At 42.4% G+C, this 18,738-nt stretch overlaps 1 protein-coding gene across 1 annotated transcript in view; it reads left to right on the top strand.

The window, feature by feature from the left end:
* The first annotated feature begins 5,800 nt into the window (after positions 1-5,800).
* The window catches only part of dock10 (dedicator of cytokinesis 10), an 87,744-nt gene continuing 74,806 nt past the window's right edge, over positions 5,801-18,738 (top strand). Inside the window, exons 1-2 of the mRNA XM_086035138.1 lie at positions 5,801-5,841; positions 10,860-11,040. Of these exons, the coding sequence (XP_085891264.1) occupies positions 10,933-11,040 (108 nt within the window). The 5' untranslated portion in view covers positions 5,801-5,841; positions 10,860-10,932. The remainder of the gene's footprint in view (positions 5,842-10,859; positions 11,041-18,738) is intronic.

Below are 18,738 nucleotides of genomic sequence, written 5' to 3' on the forward strand. Positions count from 1 at the left end.
GGCAGATTTAATAGATTCAGGTTCAATTCTAGTTTGCGGTAGTAATTAGTTGTTGTCCTTTGTGGCCATGTGGCCATCTTTCTAGCGTCCATTAAATAGTTCAGCTCAGAATATACAGTCTTCTGGTAGCTACTATTGGCATTAGCATAGGTTCTCTGGAAAAACTTTCAATCGGTGATGAAAACCCGGGACCGGGATTTGCTGTATTTTAATACTGGTCCGTGTCTTTGCTCCATGTCGTGTTCACGTTTGAGCTGCAGTGACCAGAAACCGAGGCCACCTCTTCAGGCGATTGGTTATGATTGTTTGCTGTGGACCAGGGCCCATATTATGGTGTTGGCACAACCAAATCAAAACTGTCAAACATGAACACCCCCGAAAAGTATAGTTCATTGGTAAACTGTACCTTTATCTTTTTCCTTCTCATATAACTCTGCATCTTTTGTCTTCCCTCACATTTCTCTTCTTCCTTCTCCTCATTCCATCTTTCCATCCTTCTCTCAGCACCGGTCAGTGTGTTTTCTTTATGACGTTTCCCTTCATTGTTCTTCAGTTCACAGCGCCGTGCCTTTATGTTTCCTGCCCCGTCTCAGTCTGTGCCCAGCTCCATTCGTCTTACCGCCACCTGGCAGCACTGGCTGCCTCTCAGCATTTCCTCATCTGATGCCGTTCTGTGGGCTCAGGATCTCTCACTCGGGGCGGCCCCAAGCCCGAGGAACCTGCCGGGCTAATTAAAGGAAAACAAACGCTGCGCATTCCAGACGCTTACCACGCAAAACACTGCTTATTAGGCCTAAAAGTCAAACTTCATGATTCATTAAGAAGAGGAAATGTGAGCAGACAGATCAGAGAGGCTAGAGAACCATGGAGAGATGAAGCCAAGGAGGAAATGGAGAAGTGTGTGGGAAGGAAGAATGAGTGTGTTTCTAATTTCAATTGTTTTAAGTGTGGCGCCAGAATTGATGGCTTGTTTAGTACAATGAATATGTATATTCAGTGGCTGTATATAGTCTACACAACCCTGTTTAAAAGCTTGTTTCGAGATTAAAAAAAAGAGTCCACGATAAAGATTTTTCCACCATAACCTGTGAAAAAATTGTAGAGAAAAAATAAACAACTGACATAGCGTGGTTCCACAAGTGTGACTATCCATAATTGGGGGTGTGGTTGTTTTCATAATAAACCAGTCTGGGAGTCAACACAAACCTGTCATCAATTAAAGGCCGTCTGATCAACAAATATTTTTTGTCACATAGAGCTTCCACGACATCGGAGAAGTGTAAACTGTTCAGAGGAATCAGTCAAGAAAAGGGTACAAAACAATTTCCAAGGCACCATGGAACACAGTGAAGTCCATAATCATCAAATGACAAAAATATGGGTGACTCTACCAAGAAATGGACACCCTTCCAAAGTTGATGAACATGCGAGAACAGATCAGGGAGACTGACAGCAACATTGAAGGAGTTGCTGGAATTTCTGGCTCGGACTGTCTTTTTACCACAATCTCCGATCTTTGGCATATGCCTGGACTATACGGTGGGCTACAATTTTCAAGAAGTTGTACCGAGGGATAACGATCCATACCGCTGGGTCTCAATTGAGTCCAATCCAGGCCAAAATGACTGGATCGGTATCGGATTGTTTTTATTCGAACCAGTCCGATACAATCCAATAGCTCAAACTATATAATAATAATTTACATGTATTTTATAATAGGGAATTATTTATGGCAGTTTTGCAATGGCATTGATGTAAAATGTGACTTTTGTGGTTATACACTGGGATTATTTTTTTCAATTTTACTTTTTGCAGTAAGCACTTTTTTATTCTATGCTGCTGTTTTTACAGAGCTGTTTTATCAGCTGTGAGCTAGATGTTTTAATAAAGCCACAGCAGTTACACATGTCTTCAGTGTGTTTTGCTTTTGCTTGAGGGGACCGGAATAGGTGTTGTACAGTTAACGTGGGGTTTTTGATTTCAGTATCAAGCAAATTACCAGAGGTGGGCATTTGACTACTGTAAAGTTTTCCGGTCCGTCATTCAGCATCTCTCAATCCGTCTAATTTTCAAACGGAACCAAACTGTAATCTGTCCATCAGTCCATCATATTATTTTAACCGCACTTCTTTCAGTAAACATCAAATGTCCGCCAGGCCATCTATCATCAATCCGTGAAAAAAAAATATCCAACAGATGAAAATTCCATCCATCCATCTATCCATCCATCCATTATATGAACTGATTTGTCGGCTGGCTTCCCGAACAGCTCTACACTCACAAACATTTGACATTTCACATAGCCTACACTTAATTGCCAATCTATTGAACTGTACGTGGGAGGGAGCCTGCTGCCGATTTAACTCTTAATAAAGTTTTGCTGATAGACAGATCGGTCCGTCGGTCAGACGGAATGCCCACGTCTGCGAATTACATCCACATATTTTTAACAACTTTTAGAGTGACAAAAAGAATCGGATCGATATAGGATCGGTATCGGCCGATCCTCAAGGCTGCAGTATTGGTATCGGATACAAAAAAGTGGTATTGACTCGAGCAAACCCTAGTTATAGGTATGTTATAGGTCACACGGTGAATGTTTTAACATTTTTTTTTTATCTTGTTTTTTCAGATTAAAAACAATTTGCATTTGAACTTGGGTATACTGTAGAGACTTTATGTTAACTGTACTATACTGCTAGGTGAAGCTTTGTTTTAGCAAAATCATATGTAATGTATGTGGTGACATACGTTTTAACCACTTCATCTGCACATTGGGATAATGTTTGTTGCAAGCACGCACACACTGTGGTGCATTTTGTGACGGAGCTACCGGCACTTTGTCTTTCACCTCCTTGCATGCAGCAGCTTTCCTTCGTGTGATATTTAGCTTTGCCTCTAATGAGTTGTAAGTGGCCAATACTTTCTTCAGCAGGAAATTCGTGTCAAACTAATTAACTTTTAATGATAGGAAACCCACTGATTAGAGTGTTTTCCTTGGCAAATGAGCCTATTAATTCTGTTAGTTTGAGGAGTCGAGTGAGAAGGCCTCTCGCTTCAGCGGTCTAAACCACTCCTCTTCTCGCTCTCTCTCGCACACATACACAGATACGAACTTGGATGCACACAAGAGCACACAACCTCAGCCAAGCCCTTGCTCAGTCTGTTTGACCATCTGCTGAAGCCGCCCCTCTAACAAATCGTCCATTAAACCCGCTGCCCACTACTGCTCTCAAGTGACGGAAGTCTCAAGATGTTCTGTTGGGTATTTATTTGCAGAGCTGGACATTCCGTCTATCCATCACTGACGGACGCCCGTTTTGCTGACGGTTGGCGAATGACAGGAACATTTTAAAATAGACGGACTAAGCATAGTCGGAAGCACCTTTATTTAAGCCGACATTCGTCTGTAGTCCGTCATTAGTCTATTTTTCGCAACGGGCCTTCAATGGCGGCAGCGAAGAACAATAGTGAGTCGTAGTTGCCTGGGGGACAGATTTGAGTGATGGACCAGGCATCCATGGCGCAGTAAGTCACTCTTCTCTCTTTCTGTTCAAATATCGGCCAGCTGGGGGAGTTTAGATGGAAGCCCGTTTAAAATGATAAATTATATCGTCGTAGACGGACGACGGAAAGGTGCCCACGTTGCAGACGGATGACGAATAGCGGACGCTGAATTTTTTTGTAAAATGCCCAGCTCTGTTCATTTGTCTTTATTGAGTTTGGATATAAATTTGTTGCAGGAAAGCACATTTAGTCCTAACTTCTCCTCAAGAAGAGGCCTTTGCAGATAAATACTCATTTTCCATGGGTGATAACAGGCATGTGAAAAAGATGATGCCGTTTTTTTGTTTTTTTTGTATGGCAGAAAAATACGCAAGTAAGTATCAGTAAACAATTTACAGCCTACTAGGGTTGAACAATTATTGGAAAATAATCTAATTGTGATTCCCTCATTCAATATTACGAGTGTGATTTATAATATGCTTTTTTCAAGGTCAGCCTATGTATTTAGAATAATAAACAAATGCATTATTTGTGATTTTTTTTTTTTTAATTGCAGAAATTTACCCATGTGTGTTTCTTTGGTTGTCCTTTATGCGCATGACATTTTCATGATACAGGGTGTTTCTCAGGAAGTATGGCCCAGCCGGATGCTCAAACGCTGACCCACTTAGAGAGTCAATATTTTTTCCTCTTGACATGCACACACACCAGTGTAATGAAAGAGCCCTTTTATACCCTTAAAATGTATCAGTTTCAAAAGCAGTTGTTACCAATAAACTGGCAGAATGTCAATGAAACACAATACAATTTAATTGTGTCCCATGCTGTCCATCAAGTGACAATACGTTGGCAGAAAAAAAAAATTACGTTACGCTCATTTCCACTGTCCATGAGATACCAATTTACTCCTGTAATGTACTGTATACTTCCACTGGAATTACTTCAGTTGAACAAGAAGTTCAATGAGTTCATTTTAAAGTACGATTTAAAAAACAACTCTTTTGCTCTTTTGTTCATTTTACGACACCCAACGTGTCGAGCGCGGTGTCCAGTTTTATTGTTAACGCACGATAAATGAAATAGATCGCGATGGGGATTAAGATGATAAATAGACGTATTTGAATGTAGGTGGTTGATATTTATGGGTATTTGATCGGCTCGCTAAGTGTATATATTAGCCGCGCGTGGCTGATTCTATGTGAGATGTGCCTGTTTGACTTCATTTTCACATTAGAGTGGGTTCAACTGCCAACAGTGCATCAGAAATCACTAATTTAGTAGAGCTGCATCGGATGTGATGGGAGCAGAGCGCCACTCTGCACTATTCCCTGAACGGGCCAGTTTTGATGTTTTGTGATCGGCGCGGGCCTCTCAGAACCTGGCAAATGTGTCTGTTTCATCTCTCAATTACTGTCAGAGTTTGAAGTGCTGATGTTCCACCTTCATCCGTCACAATATGGCTCAAGTTTGTTGAAGTATGTGAAATAAAGGCAAGCCGGCGAGCCCAAAAACAAAAGCGGGAGACACGCGGGCCCAGCAGCTGTTGAGGTTTCAAAGCCTGCCCGAGCACTTAAGATGAAATCCATTTTGTTTCAAGTTGCGCACCCCGCCTGCCTGATGAGGGCTCAAGGGGTGAGGAGAGAGAGAGAGACAGATGGAGATGGAGAGAGGCCGAGGGAGCGCACCAGAGAGAAATCTGTTTGATTTGTCAGAAGTTTTTTAATTTAATCTACAGCTGTCAGGATGCCGGCGATCCACACCTCATCGCCGCCTTTTATCTGACTGATTTCACCCCAGGCGCCAGACACTCGCCTTTAATACACACACACACATACACACACGCACCCCCCCCCCCACACACACACACACACCCACACACGCACGGGCGCACAGATGAGGAACAGGGGTGAGAGGATGTACAACTATTAATTTGCTCAAGTACACAAAGAGTGTTGCAAATAAAAGTAGAGAGCAAACAGCGATTCTTGTATCCGGGTTTTAAAGTAAATTTGTAAAGCTGATGCGTAAAGCCGATGACAAGCAAAGTACACTTAGAGGCTAAGTACTGCCCTGAATCAGATGCTTAGTTAAGCATATCAAGATGTTGTCCAATTACGATGGATTCATGTAGCGGGCAGAACATGTATACATTGGAACTGTTTATGACTGGTTTTTTACGTGATGTATCAGTTGCTCTGCATTTGCTATGGTCCTTTTATGCTTTGTTCTTTATGAGGTCATATGGGCCTTACTGTTTAAAAGTTTGAGTTTGACAGTGACTCTTTTGTCAGTACGTCAAACCTTCTTCGAGTGAGGATGCAAACTCTCCTCCAGGTCTGATCTCTGTCGTTACTTTGTATTTTTGTTGATAAAACTTTTTACTCTTCAACTTCCGTGTCATGTCTGCGTATGGGTCCAAATCCCGATCCACACGTGACAGAATGTACTGACCATTCATGGACCCAGCAGACTCAGACACAATCCCTCAAGCTGAAGACATCACCACCTGCTCCTAACCATCAATCCACCTCCAATCAGGGAGTGATTGTCTCACTGGCTGCTGCTTTGCTTTTTCAACCTCACATGTCGCTCCTCCACAATGGGTCGCTCAGGCCGTCGAACGTCCCAGTCTGCCTCCAACCACCTTCAGCCTGCCAACCACCCCCACACCCTTCGTGTAAACTCTTTTCTTCCACGTCTCTCTTATCTCTGCCATCTACTTGTCCTAGTTTTGCACATTCCCCTTCCAGTTTAAAACCCGATGTTTTGCTTTCAGACTCAGATTTTTCTTCGACTGTGAAGATGGCCATGATTTGGTTAATGTTCTTTCTGATTCTGGTTCTGACCTTGATTTTGGGCTTCCTGGTCTTTCAAGCCCCTTTCAGTTTTTGTCCGATTCACATTTTGACACTGATTTTGGTTTTCCCGGTCGCTTACCCAGCCATCATTCAAGGCCTTGTCAGTTTTTGTCATGCTTTTCTGATGACGATCCCTTAGTGTCCACTCCAGAACACTTCCCATCAGACCCTGGCTTGGGCGCCCGCTTGGCCATTTACACGGGATTCCTGCGGGGTGGTCAACGTAGGCGCCTGAGTAGAGATTCTGGTTCCTCCTCAGCCTTTTCAGAGTCACGTCTTTACGAACCTATACCCAAGCCACTACAATACCCGCCTTTTTTGGCACCTCATTCACTACATAATTCTTCACCTAGTCCCGTTCATCCTGTTTCTTCTAGTTTACCTTCCTCACTATCTGTACTTCCAACTCCTCGTGTGCGTCTCAACCAGGGATGGCAGGTTGATGCGGCAGGCCCCCAAGCCAGAAGTGCCAGGCCCCCTCCCTGACACCTCAGTGACTACAGGCTCCCATGCCGGCTCCTCTGCACCCGGTACCTTGACAGTGCCAGGCCCTCTTCCCGGCACCTCAGCAACTACAGGCTCCCATGCTGGCTCCTCTGCAGTGTCAGGCCCCCTTCCCAGTGTCTCAGCAAATGCAGGCCCCCATCCTGATGCATTAGCGGAGCCAAGACTCTTTCCTGGCACCTCGGCAACTACAGGCTCCCACGCCGACTCTTCTGCAGTGCCAGGTCCCCTTCCCGGCGCCTCAGCAAATGCAGGCCCCCGTCCTGGCTCCTCAGCACCACCAGGCTCTGATTCTGCAATGGCGGCGCAAGGCCTTCGGCTGCCTTCTGACTCTGGTCTGGTCGTGCAACCTCTGCGGCTGCCCTTGGATTCTGCTATGGTCGCGCAAGGCCTGAGGCTGCCTCCATCCCCCGTGTGGCCCTCTGTTCGCCCACCTGACCAGCTCCATCGAGAACCCCTTATCTGGCCTTTGGGACGGTCACTGGATTGGCCCCGCCAAAATTCTCTCATCTGGCCTCCAGGTCGCCCACCAGACTGGCCTAGCCAAGACCCAAGTCTTTGTTGGTTCATTGTTTCTGTTGCGTTTTTGTTTGCCGTCTTAGTCAAAGTTGCAAGCAGGTTATGTACACCTGTGCTCGTTTACCAAGATCCCTTGTGTTACCTCCCTTTGTACACTTTGGGCCTTGCCAGTGTTGTTCGTTGTCTGTATTTGGTTTATTGTTTTCTTTCAGTCTTAGTTGATCCATTGTCTTTGTCGGGTTTAACTGCTCTTTGTTTGCTATCTTGATCCACATACAGCTAGTTTACTTGTGTTTAATTCTTGTTGTTTTATACTTATGTTTTTTGGGTGTTTTTTTTGTTTTTTTTTACCTTGTTTCTTCTTTTGTTGTTTTAGATTCTGGGCACCCGGTGATGCCTCTTGGAGGCCGGGGGGTTACTGTTATGAATGGTTGTTTACGTGATTTATCAGTTGCTCTGCAGTTGCTATGGTAATTTTTTGCTTTGTTCTTTATGTAATCATATAGGCCTGAACTAATACATAGATTATGTTGAAAGTTAAAATGGTACTCAATGCAGGTTGACTTTTGGAACTCAGAAGTCAACTGGTGTCACGGATCGTGGATTGTGTTCGACTTTGCAGGTGCCATGCAAATACTGTATGAAAAAGAGCTGGAAGTATTTATGTAAATAGCATCAATTCAAACTGAAGACATTGCTCATGGACAATTTACTGTCTGTGTCAATTATTTACCGCTTCCTAAATATGTTGTTCTGTTGCAAGCTTTTGGCATGACAATAAGTGTAATTTTCTTGACGAGACACTCCAGAACAAATGCTGGAATTTTCTCACGACTTTCACTTGTCCTCCACAGTTAGTGGCACATATGTTCAAAGCTGCTGCTCTCCATATGGTTTATGGATTTACTTCTTCAGCCGCCTACTTTCTATACTGTACAGTATACCGTGCATGCATATCGCTCTTCATCTTAAGTCTTTGTCGGACACCAAGTTATATGCCTTCTTGATGACTTCCTGTATGCTCTTTTCTGCAGGGTTGTCCATGCCCATTAATCTTGCTACCTCAGTCTATCTCTCTGAGATGAGCCTGCTGAATGGCTGCCCAAATTATTCAGTGTGCAAAAAATATACATTTGAATTCTGCTAGCCACTTTTAATAGTAGAGTAATAATTAGCCGACAGATTGATCGAATTGTTGAATACTACAGACTAGAAAAAATGTAATCAATTCGATGTTGATGCTCTCTGATTTCTATATAAAAATGTATTTGATTGTATGAGTTTTCAATTGTGAATTCTGGGTTTTCATTATCTGCAAGGTCAAATCCTCAAAATTATCTTAAAATTATAAAATAATTGACTCTCTGTGTAGTGAATCTATACAACATCGAAGTTTCCTCTTGTTGAATTTAACTACTGAAAAATGTATATTCTAAGATAATGAGATGAACCCATAGTGGGTAAAGTGGCCAATGAAAGAGACAGTGCAAGTCCCTTGAAATGCCCATTAACATTAACAGCAGATTCGGTGCCGGGAGTCCATCATTACAAAAAATTGCACTGTGTGATATTGCCACCCAGAGATCAAATATGGTATAACAACAAAAAGATGATACAAGAGACAATCATTTGGTTGACTGACCAGACCATGGCTTAGCTTCAGAAAACAGGTGACCTGTGATTGGTCGTTACTTGAGCCCTGAGCAACTGGGATGTCATTTTCAGTCGAATTGACAAAATGGCCGCTGCCGGAGATGGCTAAAACGGTGGATTTTGCCGCTTAACTCCTATTCTGCAAACGCAATATTAATCAGAAAGCCTTGTTTCAATTAATATGGAGAACCACAACTGCCAAAATCAAAAGTGAAAGTGAAAATAAAACCAAATCTTAAAAATGTAATTGAAATAAATAAAGAAAATATAAATACATTGATATTTAACTTTTCATGTTTATTTTTGTATTTATTTTTATATTTATTTTTATTTTTAAATGTTTTTAATTTTTACATTTATTTGTACATTTATTTCATATTAAAAAAAATGTTTTCAAAAGATTTCCATATATATATATTTTAAATGTATTTTTCAATTATGTTTTCTATTTTGACTTTTGTTTATCTATTTTTGATTTGGGATGTTTTGTTCAGGAGGTGAAGAAGGGCATTTTATTCAAATGAGGGGGCTGTCCAAACTGTCTTGGTTTCGATTAAATCAGTGCAGCAAGCAACGTCATCTACCAAGTTCAACCAAAGCCACACTCAGGACGGCCCCCTCATTTGAATAACATTTCCTACTGCATTTCATGTAGAAATGTTATTCAAATGAAAATCCAAAGTGTGTCTTGGGTTGATGTCAGGTTCACACCAATTGGGATATTAGTAAACAACGCACAAAATGACGAGAGAAGACACTCAACACAATGTTGTCATTTTACTTGCGAGGAGAACGTCCAGAAAGAATGCAAAGTGCCATACAATATATGTACACGCACATATGTTTATGGGCGGCCGTGGATCAGGGGGAAGAGCGTGTCGTCCAGGAACCCTTGCGTACGGCTGGGTGTGAATGTTTGGTGGTGGTCGGAGGGGCGGTAGTCGCACACAGACAGCCACGCTTCTGTAGTACGTATCCGGTCGTGCAGAAAAGCGCCATATAAATATGATGCATTATTGTTTCTAAATAGTTACAGAAAAACAGTGACGTTTTTCAATGAGTTGGCACACAAAATGCAACAAATTAAGTCGTGACAGTGACATGCGAACATCTAGTGGATTTAACAGTGGATTTAGACAGTCTGGGTCAGGAAGTGAACTGAAGGGACCGTCACGTGTCTGGCTGATGTAATGCAGCTGTTATACACAAGGGGGCAGCACAACACTTCCATTGTATTGCAACACAAGATAACAGACAAAATCATAAACGTGAATACTGTATAAAAATATATATATTAACTATAGTCTAGATGATTGACAGTCTGTTTAATTTGTTTGGTTTTAATGAGATATTTCTAATTATTTAACCATTCGCTGCGTATTCGTGTTGTAATTGCTGTTCTTTGATCGTGACTTGAATCCTAATTGACATTTTCGTTTCACATCATTTATGATAATATGGACTCTAGAACACACTCAAATTAAATATTGTTATCTATTTCTTCAAATCATTTAATACGTCAGCATTGAGACTGCTTCATCAAGGTGCAAAATGCAGTTTAGTAGCAAGACGCGAAGTGAAAATTACCTTTCCGTTTTACGGTAAGTTACAAAAGAAGGATTAACATGGGATCTTGTCGGACCGTCAAAGTAAGAGCTATTTGCGTTCTCGCATGTAGTTGTAACGATACTGTCGGTTTGTTCTTTTACTTTGGAAGTAAAAACAGGAAGTGCTTGTTTGATGGTTTGTAGCTGGATGCCCAGCGTGTATACTACGGTGTGTGCGTAAATAGTGGGCTCTGTCTGCTGGTGTCTGCAGCGAGGACGAGCAGGTCGGACTGCGGCACGTTTCTCCGGACTGTACGGACTCCCGCGGCCGCTCGGATGACGACATGGCGTCCGAATCGACCCGGAGATTCACCAAGAACCTACTGAAGCCCGGGAGCGCGGCGGAGATACGCCAGACAGCCTGCAACGCTGTCAGACACTCTGCAGCGGCGGTGAGTAAAAAGAGCTCGTGTGAATTGTCACAACATGGTAGTTAAAAAAAAAAAAAAAAAAGCAAAATCGCATTACCACTTGTGGACCCATTTTAATGGCTGAAACTTTTAAGTAGAGGCTATTTAAAGGGGACGTCATGAGTGCACATCCTCTGCAGACCGCTGCCCCCCATCCAGCTGTGCAGCCGCTGCCATTGACATTCATGTTGCATCTTTCTGTGCAGTGCAGGCATCAGTGCAGCAATGCTTCGTCTTTATTGATCCCACAGGGGGCGGGGGGGCGGGGGGGGGGGGGGGGGGCTCCGGCGGGGGGGGGGCACCCACTGTCTTAAAATGCCTAATATGTATCACTTTATTTCTTTTATTTCCACATAAACATGTGCGATGGATTCTACTGTGACCATACACATAGTGTGGTGGTAAGGATGTGTTTCCAGGGCTTCTGGATGAATGAAATAAAGAGTGTCTTGGCTGTAGGTTAGTGGGCTGCATCTGGAAAATGGAGGCAGGGACCCGGCAGGAAAAACACCGAGCAACCAATAGGCTGTAACATTTTTTTCTATTATGTGACTATATTATGAGAATGGTCGGCTCCAGTAGGTGTGTCACGCCTAGCAAGGAGACTCTCATGACATATAAATGGGAGGAGGGGTAATCTGAGCGGATAAAAAAATGGCATCCACACAACATATTATACAAAGCGATTTATGTTTTTGATTTGCGTGGAGGACAAAATCTTGTGATCTTTTTTCCCCGTTCTTGGTATGAGTGTGTCTGTTCTTGAGATTTGCATAAAGAAAGGTCACTCTACTCCACTCCTCATTCTCCTCACTATATAGTGTTAGTGTGTCACTAGGGCACATCTCAGCTGCGCACACGATTGCAATACAAGAGTGGACATTCTGGTTTTTTTTTTTTTTGTTTCAGTGAAATTGTAAAATGTTTTCGTTTTAGGGCCCTGGCCAGGAGACAATATAAACATACGTACAGTACAGTATTCCTCATTCAAAAACAGAAATGAACAGATACATTACATGTATCTGTACATACAGAAACATTAAATACAAACATGCATCGTAGGTTGATTGATCACTCTAAATTGCCCCTAGGTTTCATTGTGAGTGCGGCTGTTTGTTTGTCTCTGTGTGCCCTGCGATTGGCTGGCAACCAGTTCAGGGTGTCCCCCGCCTACTGCCCAATGACAGCTGGGATAGGCTCCAGCACGCCCGCGACCCTTGTGAGGATAAGCGGTATTGATAATGGATGGATGGATATATATATTTTTTCTTTTTATGTTTTTACACCAATGCAAAGCCTGGCAGTTGAGGAATAGTATTGGCATTCACCCCATTGTCATGTCACTTTGGACTTTGTAACCTCTCAGTGCATGATATGGAGTTTTAGTTTGTTCAGTCTGTACAAAATCTTGATAGTTTCTAAATGAACCTTGAAGTCATCTAATAAGTAAGATTCAGAGCTGTAGCTGGGGGAATCTGGGTTAAACATGTGTCTAAATGTGCTGGTGTGATGTGGCTGCTGAGCACAAGCTCCGACTAAGCTGGTGTGTTAAATGACCGCGGGTGCTGTGTGCGTGTTTGTATGGATGTTTTTGTCAGTGCGTTAATGCATGGCCTTTTTTTGTTGGTGAAAGAAACCAGGTCAGCAGAATCAGGCCCTTTGGCGTAACATTCAGTGAAGCGTGAGCCTCTCATTCTCACTCTCATTGATCACCCCTTCTCTCACTTTCGCTTTCATTTCTACTCATTCGCTCATTTTCTGGCCCTTGTGTAATTTCACTCTAAAAAAGAAGCCTCCTTAGGCCTCCTCCTTTTGCGCCGTAAAGACAGTGGATGCTTTGTAATGCCGCTTTCTTGGCGGACCCCCCCCATCTTCAAATATTTCGAGACATCATGGTGGTCTTTTGCTGTTTTCTCTGGCTGCAGTTTGATCTACAGTACAAATATCACAATTGACATGAACCAACCAGTCGCTCAATCTAATGAGATCCAATGCAAGTGCTTCTTCAAAAATGAACACTGGAGCGCATAAATTGAGGCAAGAAATCTCACATGTTTTTGCCACCCTTTGCTGCCTTTGTTTATTGTGACTCTCGCCAGAAAACAGCAGCATATATCCACACGTGTCATCCTTGTGGCCAGTGTGGCCTGCTTTGAGGAGCCACATGACATATTGTGTTGTTGGATGCCAGCCACACTGACCACAACAACCACATGCCTACCCTCGTATCCCAGCCTATAAGCCAGTATCCATTTGCTCTGCCACGATTGTGACATTGTTATTTGGATGAATGCAGCAAAATCGCCATGGTTTCGCTCACTCCATGGATTTGTCATGATTGAGCTTCTCATGGTCCAAACCAGCTTCACGTTTGAATACAAATGGACTATTTGAATGATAATAACACTCCCTTGTACATTAAATCCATCATAATTACCCCCCAGTGCCCACCACATGAGCCTTGAAACTGATTTGTTGGATAAAGGAAGCTCGAAAGTTAATCGCCAACAATTTCTGGAAAAATATACATTTCTGGGGTTGACACATCATGCTTTATTTCAAGTGAGAGTGGCATATTTTGCAAAACCTTCAACAAATTCCATGAGACATCAGCTCAGTACGCATCGAAAGGATCATCGGGGGTTGCGTGTGTGTGTTGCTTTCTCTTTTGGCTCTTTTGTGGGCCACTATTAATGGCGAAGAGACTATTGAACCAGAAATGGAACTTATAACGACGTAGGTGTAACTCATCAAAAACTCCTGTCCTGGCTCAATACAGTACAGTATAACTAAAAATGGCAATTTTTCATGGAATGATGAACATTTCTACAAATAATCAGTAATAAAACAACAGAATGTACATAGCAAAGTGAGGTGCTTAATCTTAACTCATTCATTGCCATGGCCGTTTCTATTCATCAACTGGAAACAAGCAAAACACTGATGATAGCGGCGTTGCCTCGCTTTGGATTTGAGATAAACACAGCTTTTGAGTAGAAGATAAAGATTAGGCGGTGAATCTCGGCTTGTCACATCGATTTTGGTGGATAGAAATGCCAACACCTTGGAAGTTGGACACGTTTAGGCACCTCACACTTGAAAAGAGTTTGGATATATGTACTGTATGTTGTAAAGAGAGTACGTATCACAGGAGGGAGTAGAAAGTATGGGTCGTGTTCGTGACAGAAGATGAGATGCCAACGTTATGTAAAACAAACAACGATGTTCAACTAGAGCGATGTATTAAGTCAGCATTTCCCATGGCGTGTCTGAAAATCTGAAAAAAACAAAAACAGAACACTAAGAACAACATGATGAACGTTTTTCAGTCTTTTTCCACACAAAGGCATTAGTATGAAGGCTTTTGTTTCAGCGTTCACACAATAAGATATTATTATTATTGTTGTAGCTTACTAGCCACAGTCACCAAAATGATTAAGCAGCAACTTAGCGGTTTTACTGGAGCTCAAGTCACCCAAACATTCATGTCATTGGTGACCACTTCAAATATTTTATTTTGCCAATCATAATAAACCCAAGAAATGTGTTAGTCTGATGTGCTCTTCTGGGAGGTTGCAAAGCAGTTTACCAACCCGCGTTCGTGTGAAAACGTCAACGTCACCCTTAAAGACCTTTTTCTTAGCCATATTTTCCGATTTTTATCAATGACCTGAAACGTGTGCCGAAGCGAAAGGTCACATCTGCCCAACGTGTGTGCTTGTTTTCTTTTTCCCCCACTCTTTCTTAAGCTTTGCCCACTCTGTTGTCTTACTCCCTGCCAGAAAGAAAGACGTTCAATTTATCAAGCATCTGCTCTCTGATCCTCCAAATGGACTCCTTTGGCATTCCTCTTGCGCTGTTGCTGTTTTGTTTTTTTTCCTAGCTTGCTTTTGGTTGAGCTTGGGGTGTTTTTCCTCTTGTAATAGTCTCTCCCTGTAATCGTGGGGCTGTTCGTGGAGTGAAATAACCCTACCGGGCATGTCTGTCTGTCTGGAACTATAATGTGTGTCAGACAGGGTTTGAGCAACGGGGGGCATTCTGGGTAGACGCTCCTGTGTGATATGAATGGAGTGTATTCGTCCCAGGTCTTGGCTGCTAGCTTGACTCTGTTCTCTCTTCACGACATGTCGTTTTGCCTGGGGTGCATCATGTTTGACTTGTGACCGCCCGAGTTACACGTGAAGTACATACAGTAACAGTTTGTACTGCATATGTGCTCCCTCCACCCGACACACAGAATAAGACAAACCCCTACAAAATAGACAAACTGATGATGCTGAAAATCAATTGCCCCTGAGGAGAGGAGCCGCTTATATTAACAGTGAGCTACCCTTTTGCTGTGCCGCTGTTACCACGGCAACAGAGGAAGGTCAATTAAGATGGAATTCTAACAGGAAGCACTCCTATCACTCTTTGCATATCTCTTCTCCTTTGTCTGGTCCAGTAGATGTACTGTACTCCCATCTCACTTGTTGCAATTCCATTAGTTTGGCTCTTGTTTTGTATAACGGCATCATTTATTTTCTTAAAATTCATATCTGGCCGCAAAAGACAAGGATCAAGCTCAGATCAGTCATTAGACCATTAAAAATGGAAACCCAGGGTGAAATTGGGATGGTCGGTGTTGTCTTCCTTTAGGCGAGCGCAACGCTACAATAATAAATGCAAATCCACAGTTTATTTTTTTTTTGTAAGTATGACGCTATAAGGAACTTACATTTGTTTATGAATCAGTTTTGAAGTCTGCATTGACTCTGTGCTTATTATGCAGAGCGGCTTACTTTGTGTGTGGCAACCACTTGTCGCCGTAAATCCATATTTCAAGTCGGTCTTCTGGTATTGTCTGTGAAATGTACCTTTTTTTCTTCTTGGGCATAGACTCTTGTGTTGAATTCTCACTAGGCCTTAGACCCATTGCAAAGAAACTTTCCAAATATGTCTGTTTATTTTACTACGTAGCTTGTGCATTTAATATTAGCATTACACGACAGAAACAACCTGACATGAATTAAGAGTCCGTCATCTATGGATGTAATAGAGAATCCGGTCACTTTTCAAAATAAAATATTTTGTGTAAGGGTTTTTTTTTTCTTTCATCAGTGCGGCGGTCCGCGGCCCGGTGGTTGGGGACCACTGCTCAAAACTCAGGAGGACTGTCATGATTGGAAATGTGCCAAAAGCTGGAGAAAAAATGTCTCAAAAGTTGTATAAACTCTGAGGTCAGACCATCTTTGTTTGATAGATCAAATGACAGCCAATCTAACAGATTTTTTGCTTTCTGTTTTGCATTTTTGTGTTTCCACCTCTGAAGGGCACCAGTGTTGGTAGATAAAGATAAAACGTGTGCTGCCGTCCATATAACCTGCAATAGACTGATGACAAGTGCAGGTTGTACCCTGCTTCTCACCCAGAGTTAGCTCGGATAGGCTCCAGCATAACTTGGACGGACGCCAATAGGGACAAGCAATATAGAAAATCAATGGATGGATGATCGTAGAAATGGACGTTCTACAGTAACGTAAGTTAGTTGTTCACGTCTATCTGTCCTGGATGCTCAGTACAATCCAAATCCAGTCCTATATAAATGTTTTTATTCTCTTCGTTCTTACCGGAAAATTGTTTAAAATGGGAACAACTCGGACTGAGTGGTTTGTATTTCGATCATTAATGTTTCACTGCAAGTAGACAATAAGGGAGGACAATCAAGACAGGACATTTTCATTCCAGCATATTCTAGTGGATGTACAGGGCTGCGAACAAAAACATGCATCCTGAGTTTTTGCAGTGCGTGTGTGGACGTATTGAGATCACATTGTGTAGGAGGTGGTCTAGGCCTCTTTGCCCATATTGGTGTAGCATTGTAAACGCCAATGTGACAGGGGTCACATTGAAGCATCGCCTGGCAGCTGCCGTCCTCTTTGTCAGCTCAAGTACGTACTCATGCGGGTACAAACAATGTGATTTATAGTCTCTTCGGAACATGCACCATTGCTGTTGCCCCATTAGCTAAAATGTACCATGTCATCGGACACTTCATCAGGTGCTTCATGCGCAATATCTTGAGATCAACTATGCAAGCTGCTTTTCAAAGAAAATGACGGCTTAGGGCTGCAACAATTAATTTTAAAAAATCGAAAAAAATTTGAGTGCCAAAAAAGGGCAAAACAAAATCGCTTGCGTGAAACTTGGCACAGGACATTTTTATACCTGTATTAATGTTTCTGCAGTCGCACGTGCCACTGTGTGTAGAAATAAGTTGGCCTGATGGCGGTGAGCCAGGAGGAAAAGTCACAGATACGACACTTGAATTTTACCGAATTAATTGATGAGATAATTGGCAGGATATTTTATTCTCAAAGTGGAAATCAACCCATACATATTTTTTTCAAGAATATACTCCCAGCAGACCCACTAGTTGAAACACGGCATTCTGATTAATAGTGCAATATGAGTTAAGCAGCACAATCCACACGTTTTTAGCCATGTTTATGGGCGTCCATTTTGTCTTCTGTCGACTGGACACGGCTGACCTGTTTTCTGAATCTGAGCCGCGATTGGTCATTGTGAGCAATTGCGATGTCATTTCCAGTCGACAGAAGACAAAATGGCCGCCCCCAGAGATGGCTAAAAACGAGTAGATTAACACTTATTCCACAAATGCAATATTTATCAGAATGCCGTTTCAACTAGTGGGATTGCATAGAACATATTCTTGAAAAAAATATGTTTGCGTTGACTTCCCCTTTAAAGTATTTGATAGCTAAAGCTCTAGATTTGTTTGGGAAATGTTCTTTGTCATAGAGATGCAAACTGTATAAATCCGGGTTTGCAAGATAATAAAAAAGTTTGGGCATAAGATAATCAGGTCCAAAAATATGTACAGTATCCTGATTTTTCAAGACTCCTGTGAATAAATTCACACAACCACAATGCATCTTATTGATTAACTCGCCTGTGTTAGATTAGGCCTCTTTGCCGTATAGGATTAGATAGGTGATTTGAGCCAGGCAGTTGTCTTGCTGTTACCTTTCTCTTGCTTTCACTTGTCTTTCCTTTCAATGACACCCTTGGCACACTTATTAGTTGATTTCAGTTAAGGCCATCGAGTCACACATAGTCACATGGGTTTGGCAGAGTTGCCCCCCTTGTAGGTGGGTGGTCAAGAGTATAAGAGTTGGAATCCTGGGGGAGGGGGTTAGACCTTATTCAGTCTTGCAATGAAGGCTCCACAGCTGTGTTTTGATCTTTCCAGCATCCATTAAATCAGGGTTGTCAAACTAATTTTTTGTCGGGGGCCATATTGTAGTTACGATGTCCCTCGGAGGAACGTTATGACTGTGAACCCATACCCGTATGATCGCCTTATATGGTAACGCACACACAACAAATTGATTGATAGCGAGTTTTGAAATTAGAGTCGGTAAGTAATTGTTTGTTCAATTATTTTGCAATTTATTCTAAAGGGGATGATTGGTAACAGATAACACATTCCAGTTGACGCGCATGATTTGCCTTCGCAAGCCACATAAAATGAGGTTGTGGGCCGGACCCCGCCCCCGGGCCTTGAATTTGACACCTGTGCATTAATTAGTTCAACTGAGACTATGAAGTCTTCTGGTAGTTATACTATATTCATTGCAAGCATCAAAGTTAAAATAACCAGTCAGAAGTTCCCCCAGA

This window comes from Filicampus tigris, chromosome 7 (genome assembly GCF_054856515.1).
Source record: "Filicampus tigris isolate MCC_2025a chromosome 7, RoL_Ftig_1.0, whole genome shotgun sequence".
Lineage (NCBI taxonomy): Eukaryota > Metazoa > Chordata > Actinopteri > Syngnathiformes > Syngnathidae > Filicampus > Filicampus tigris.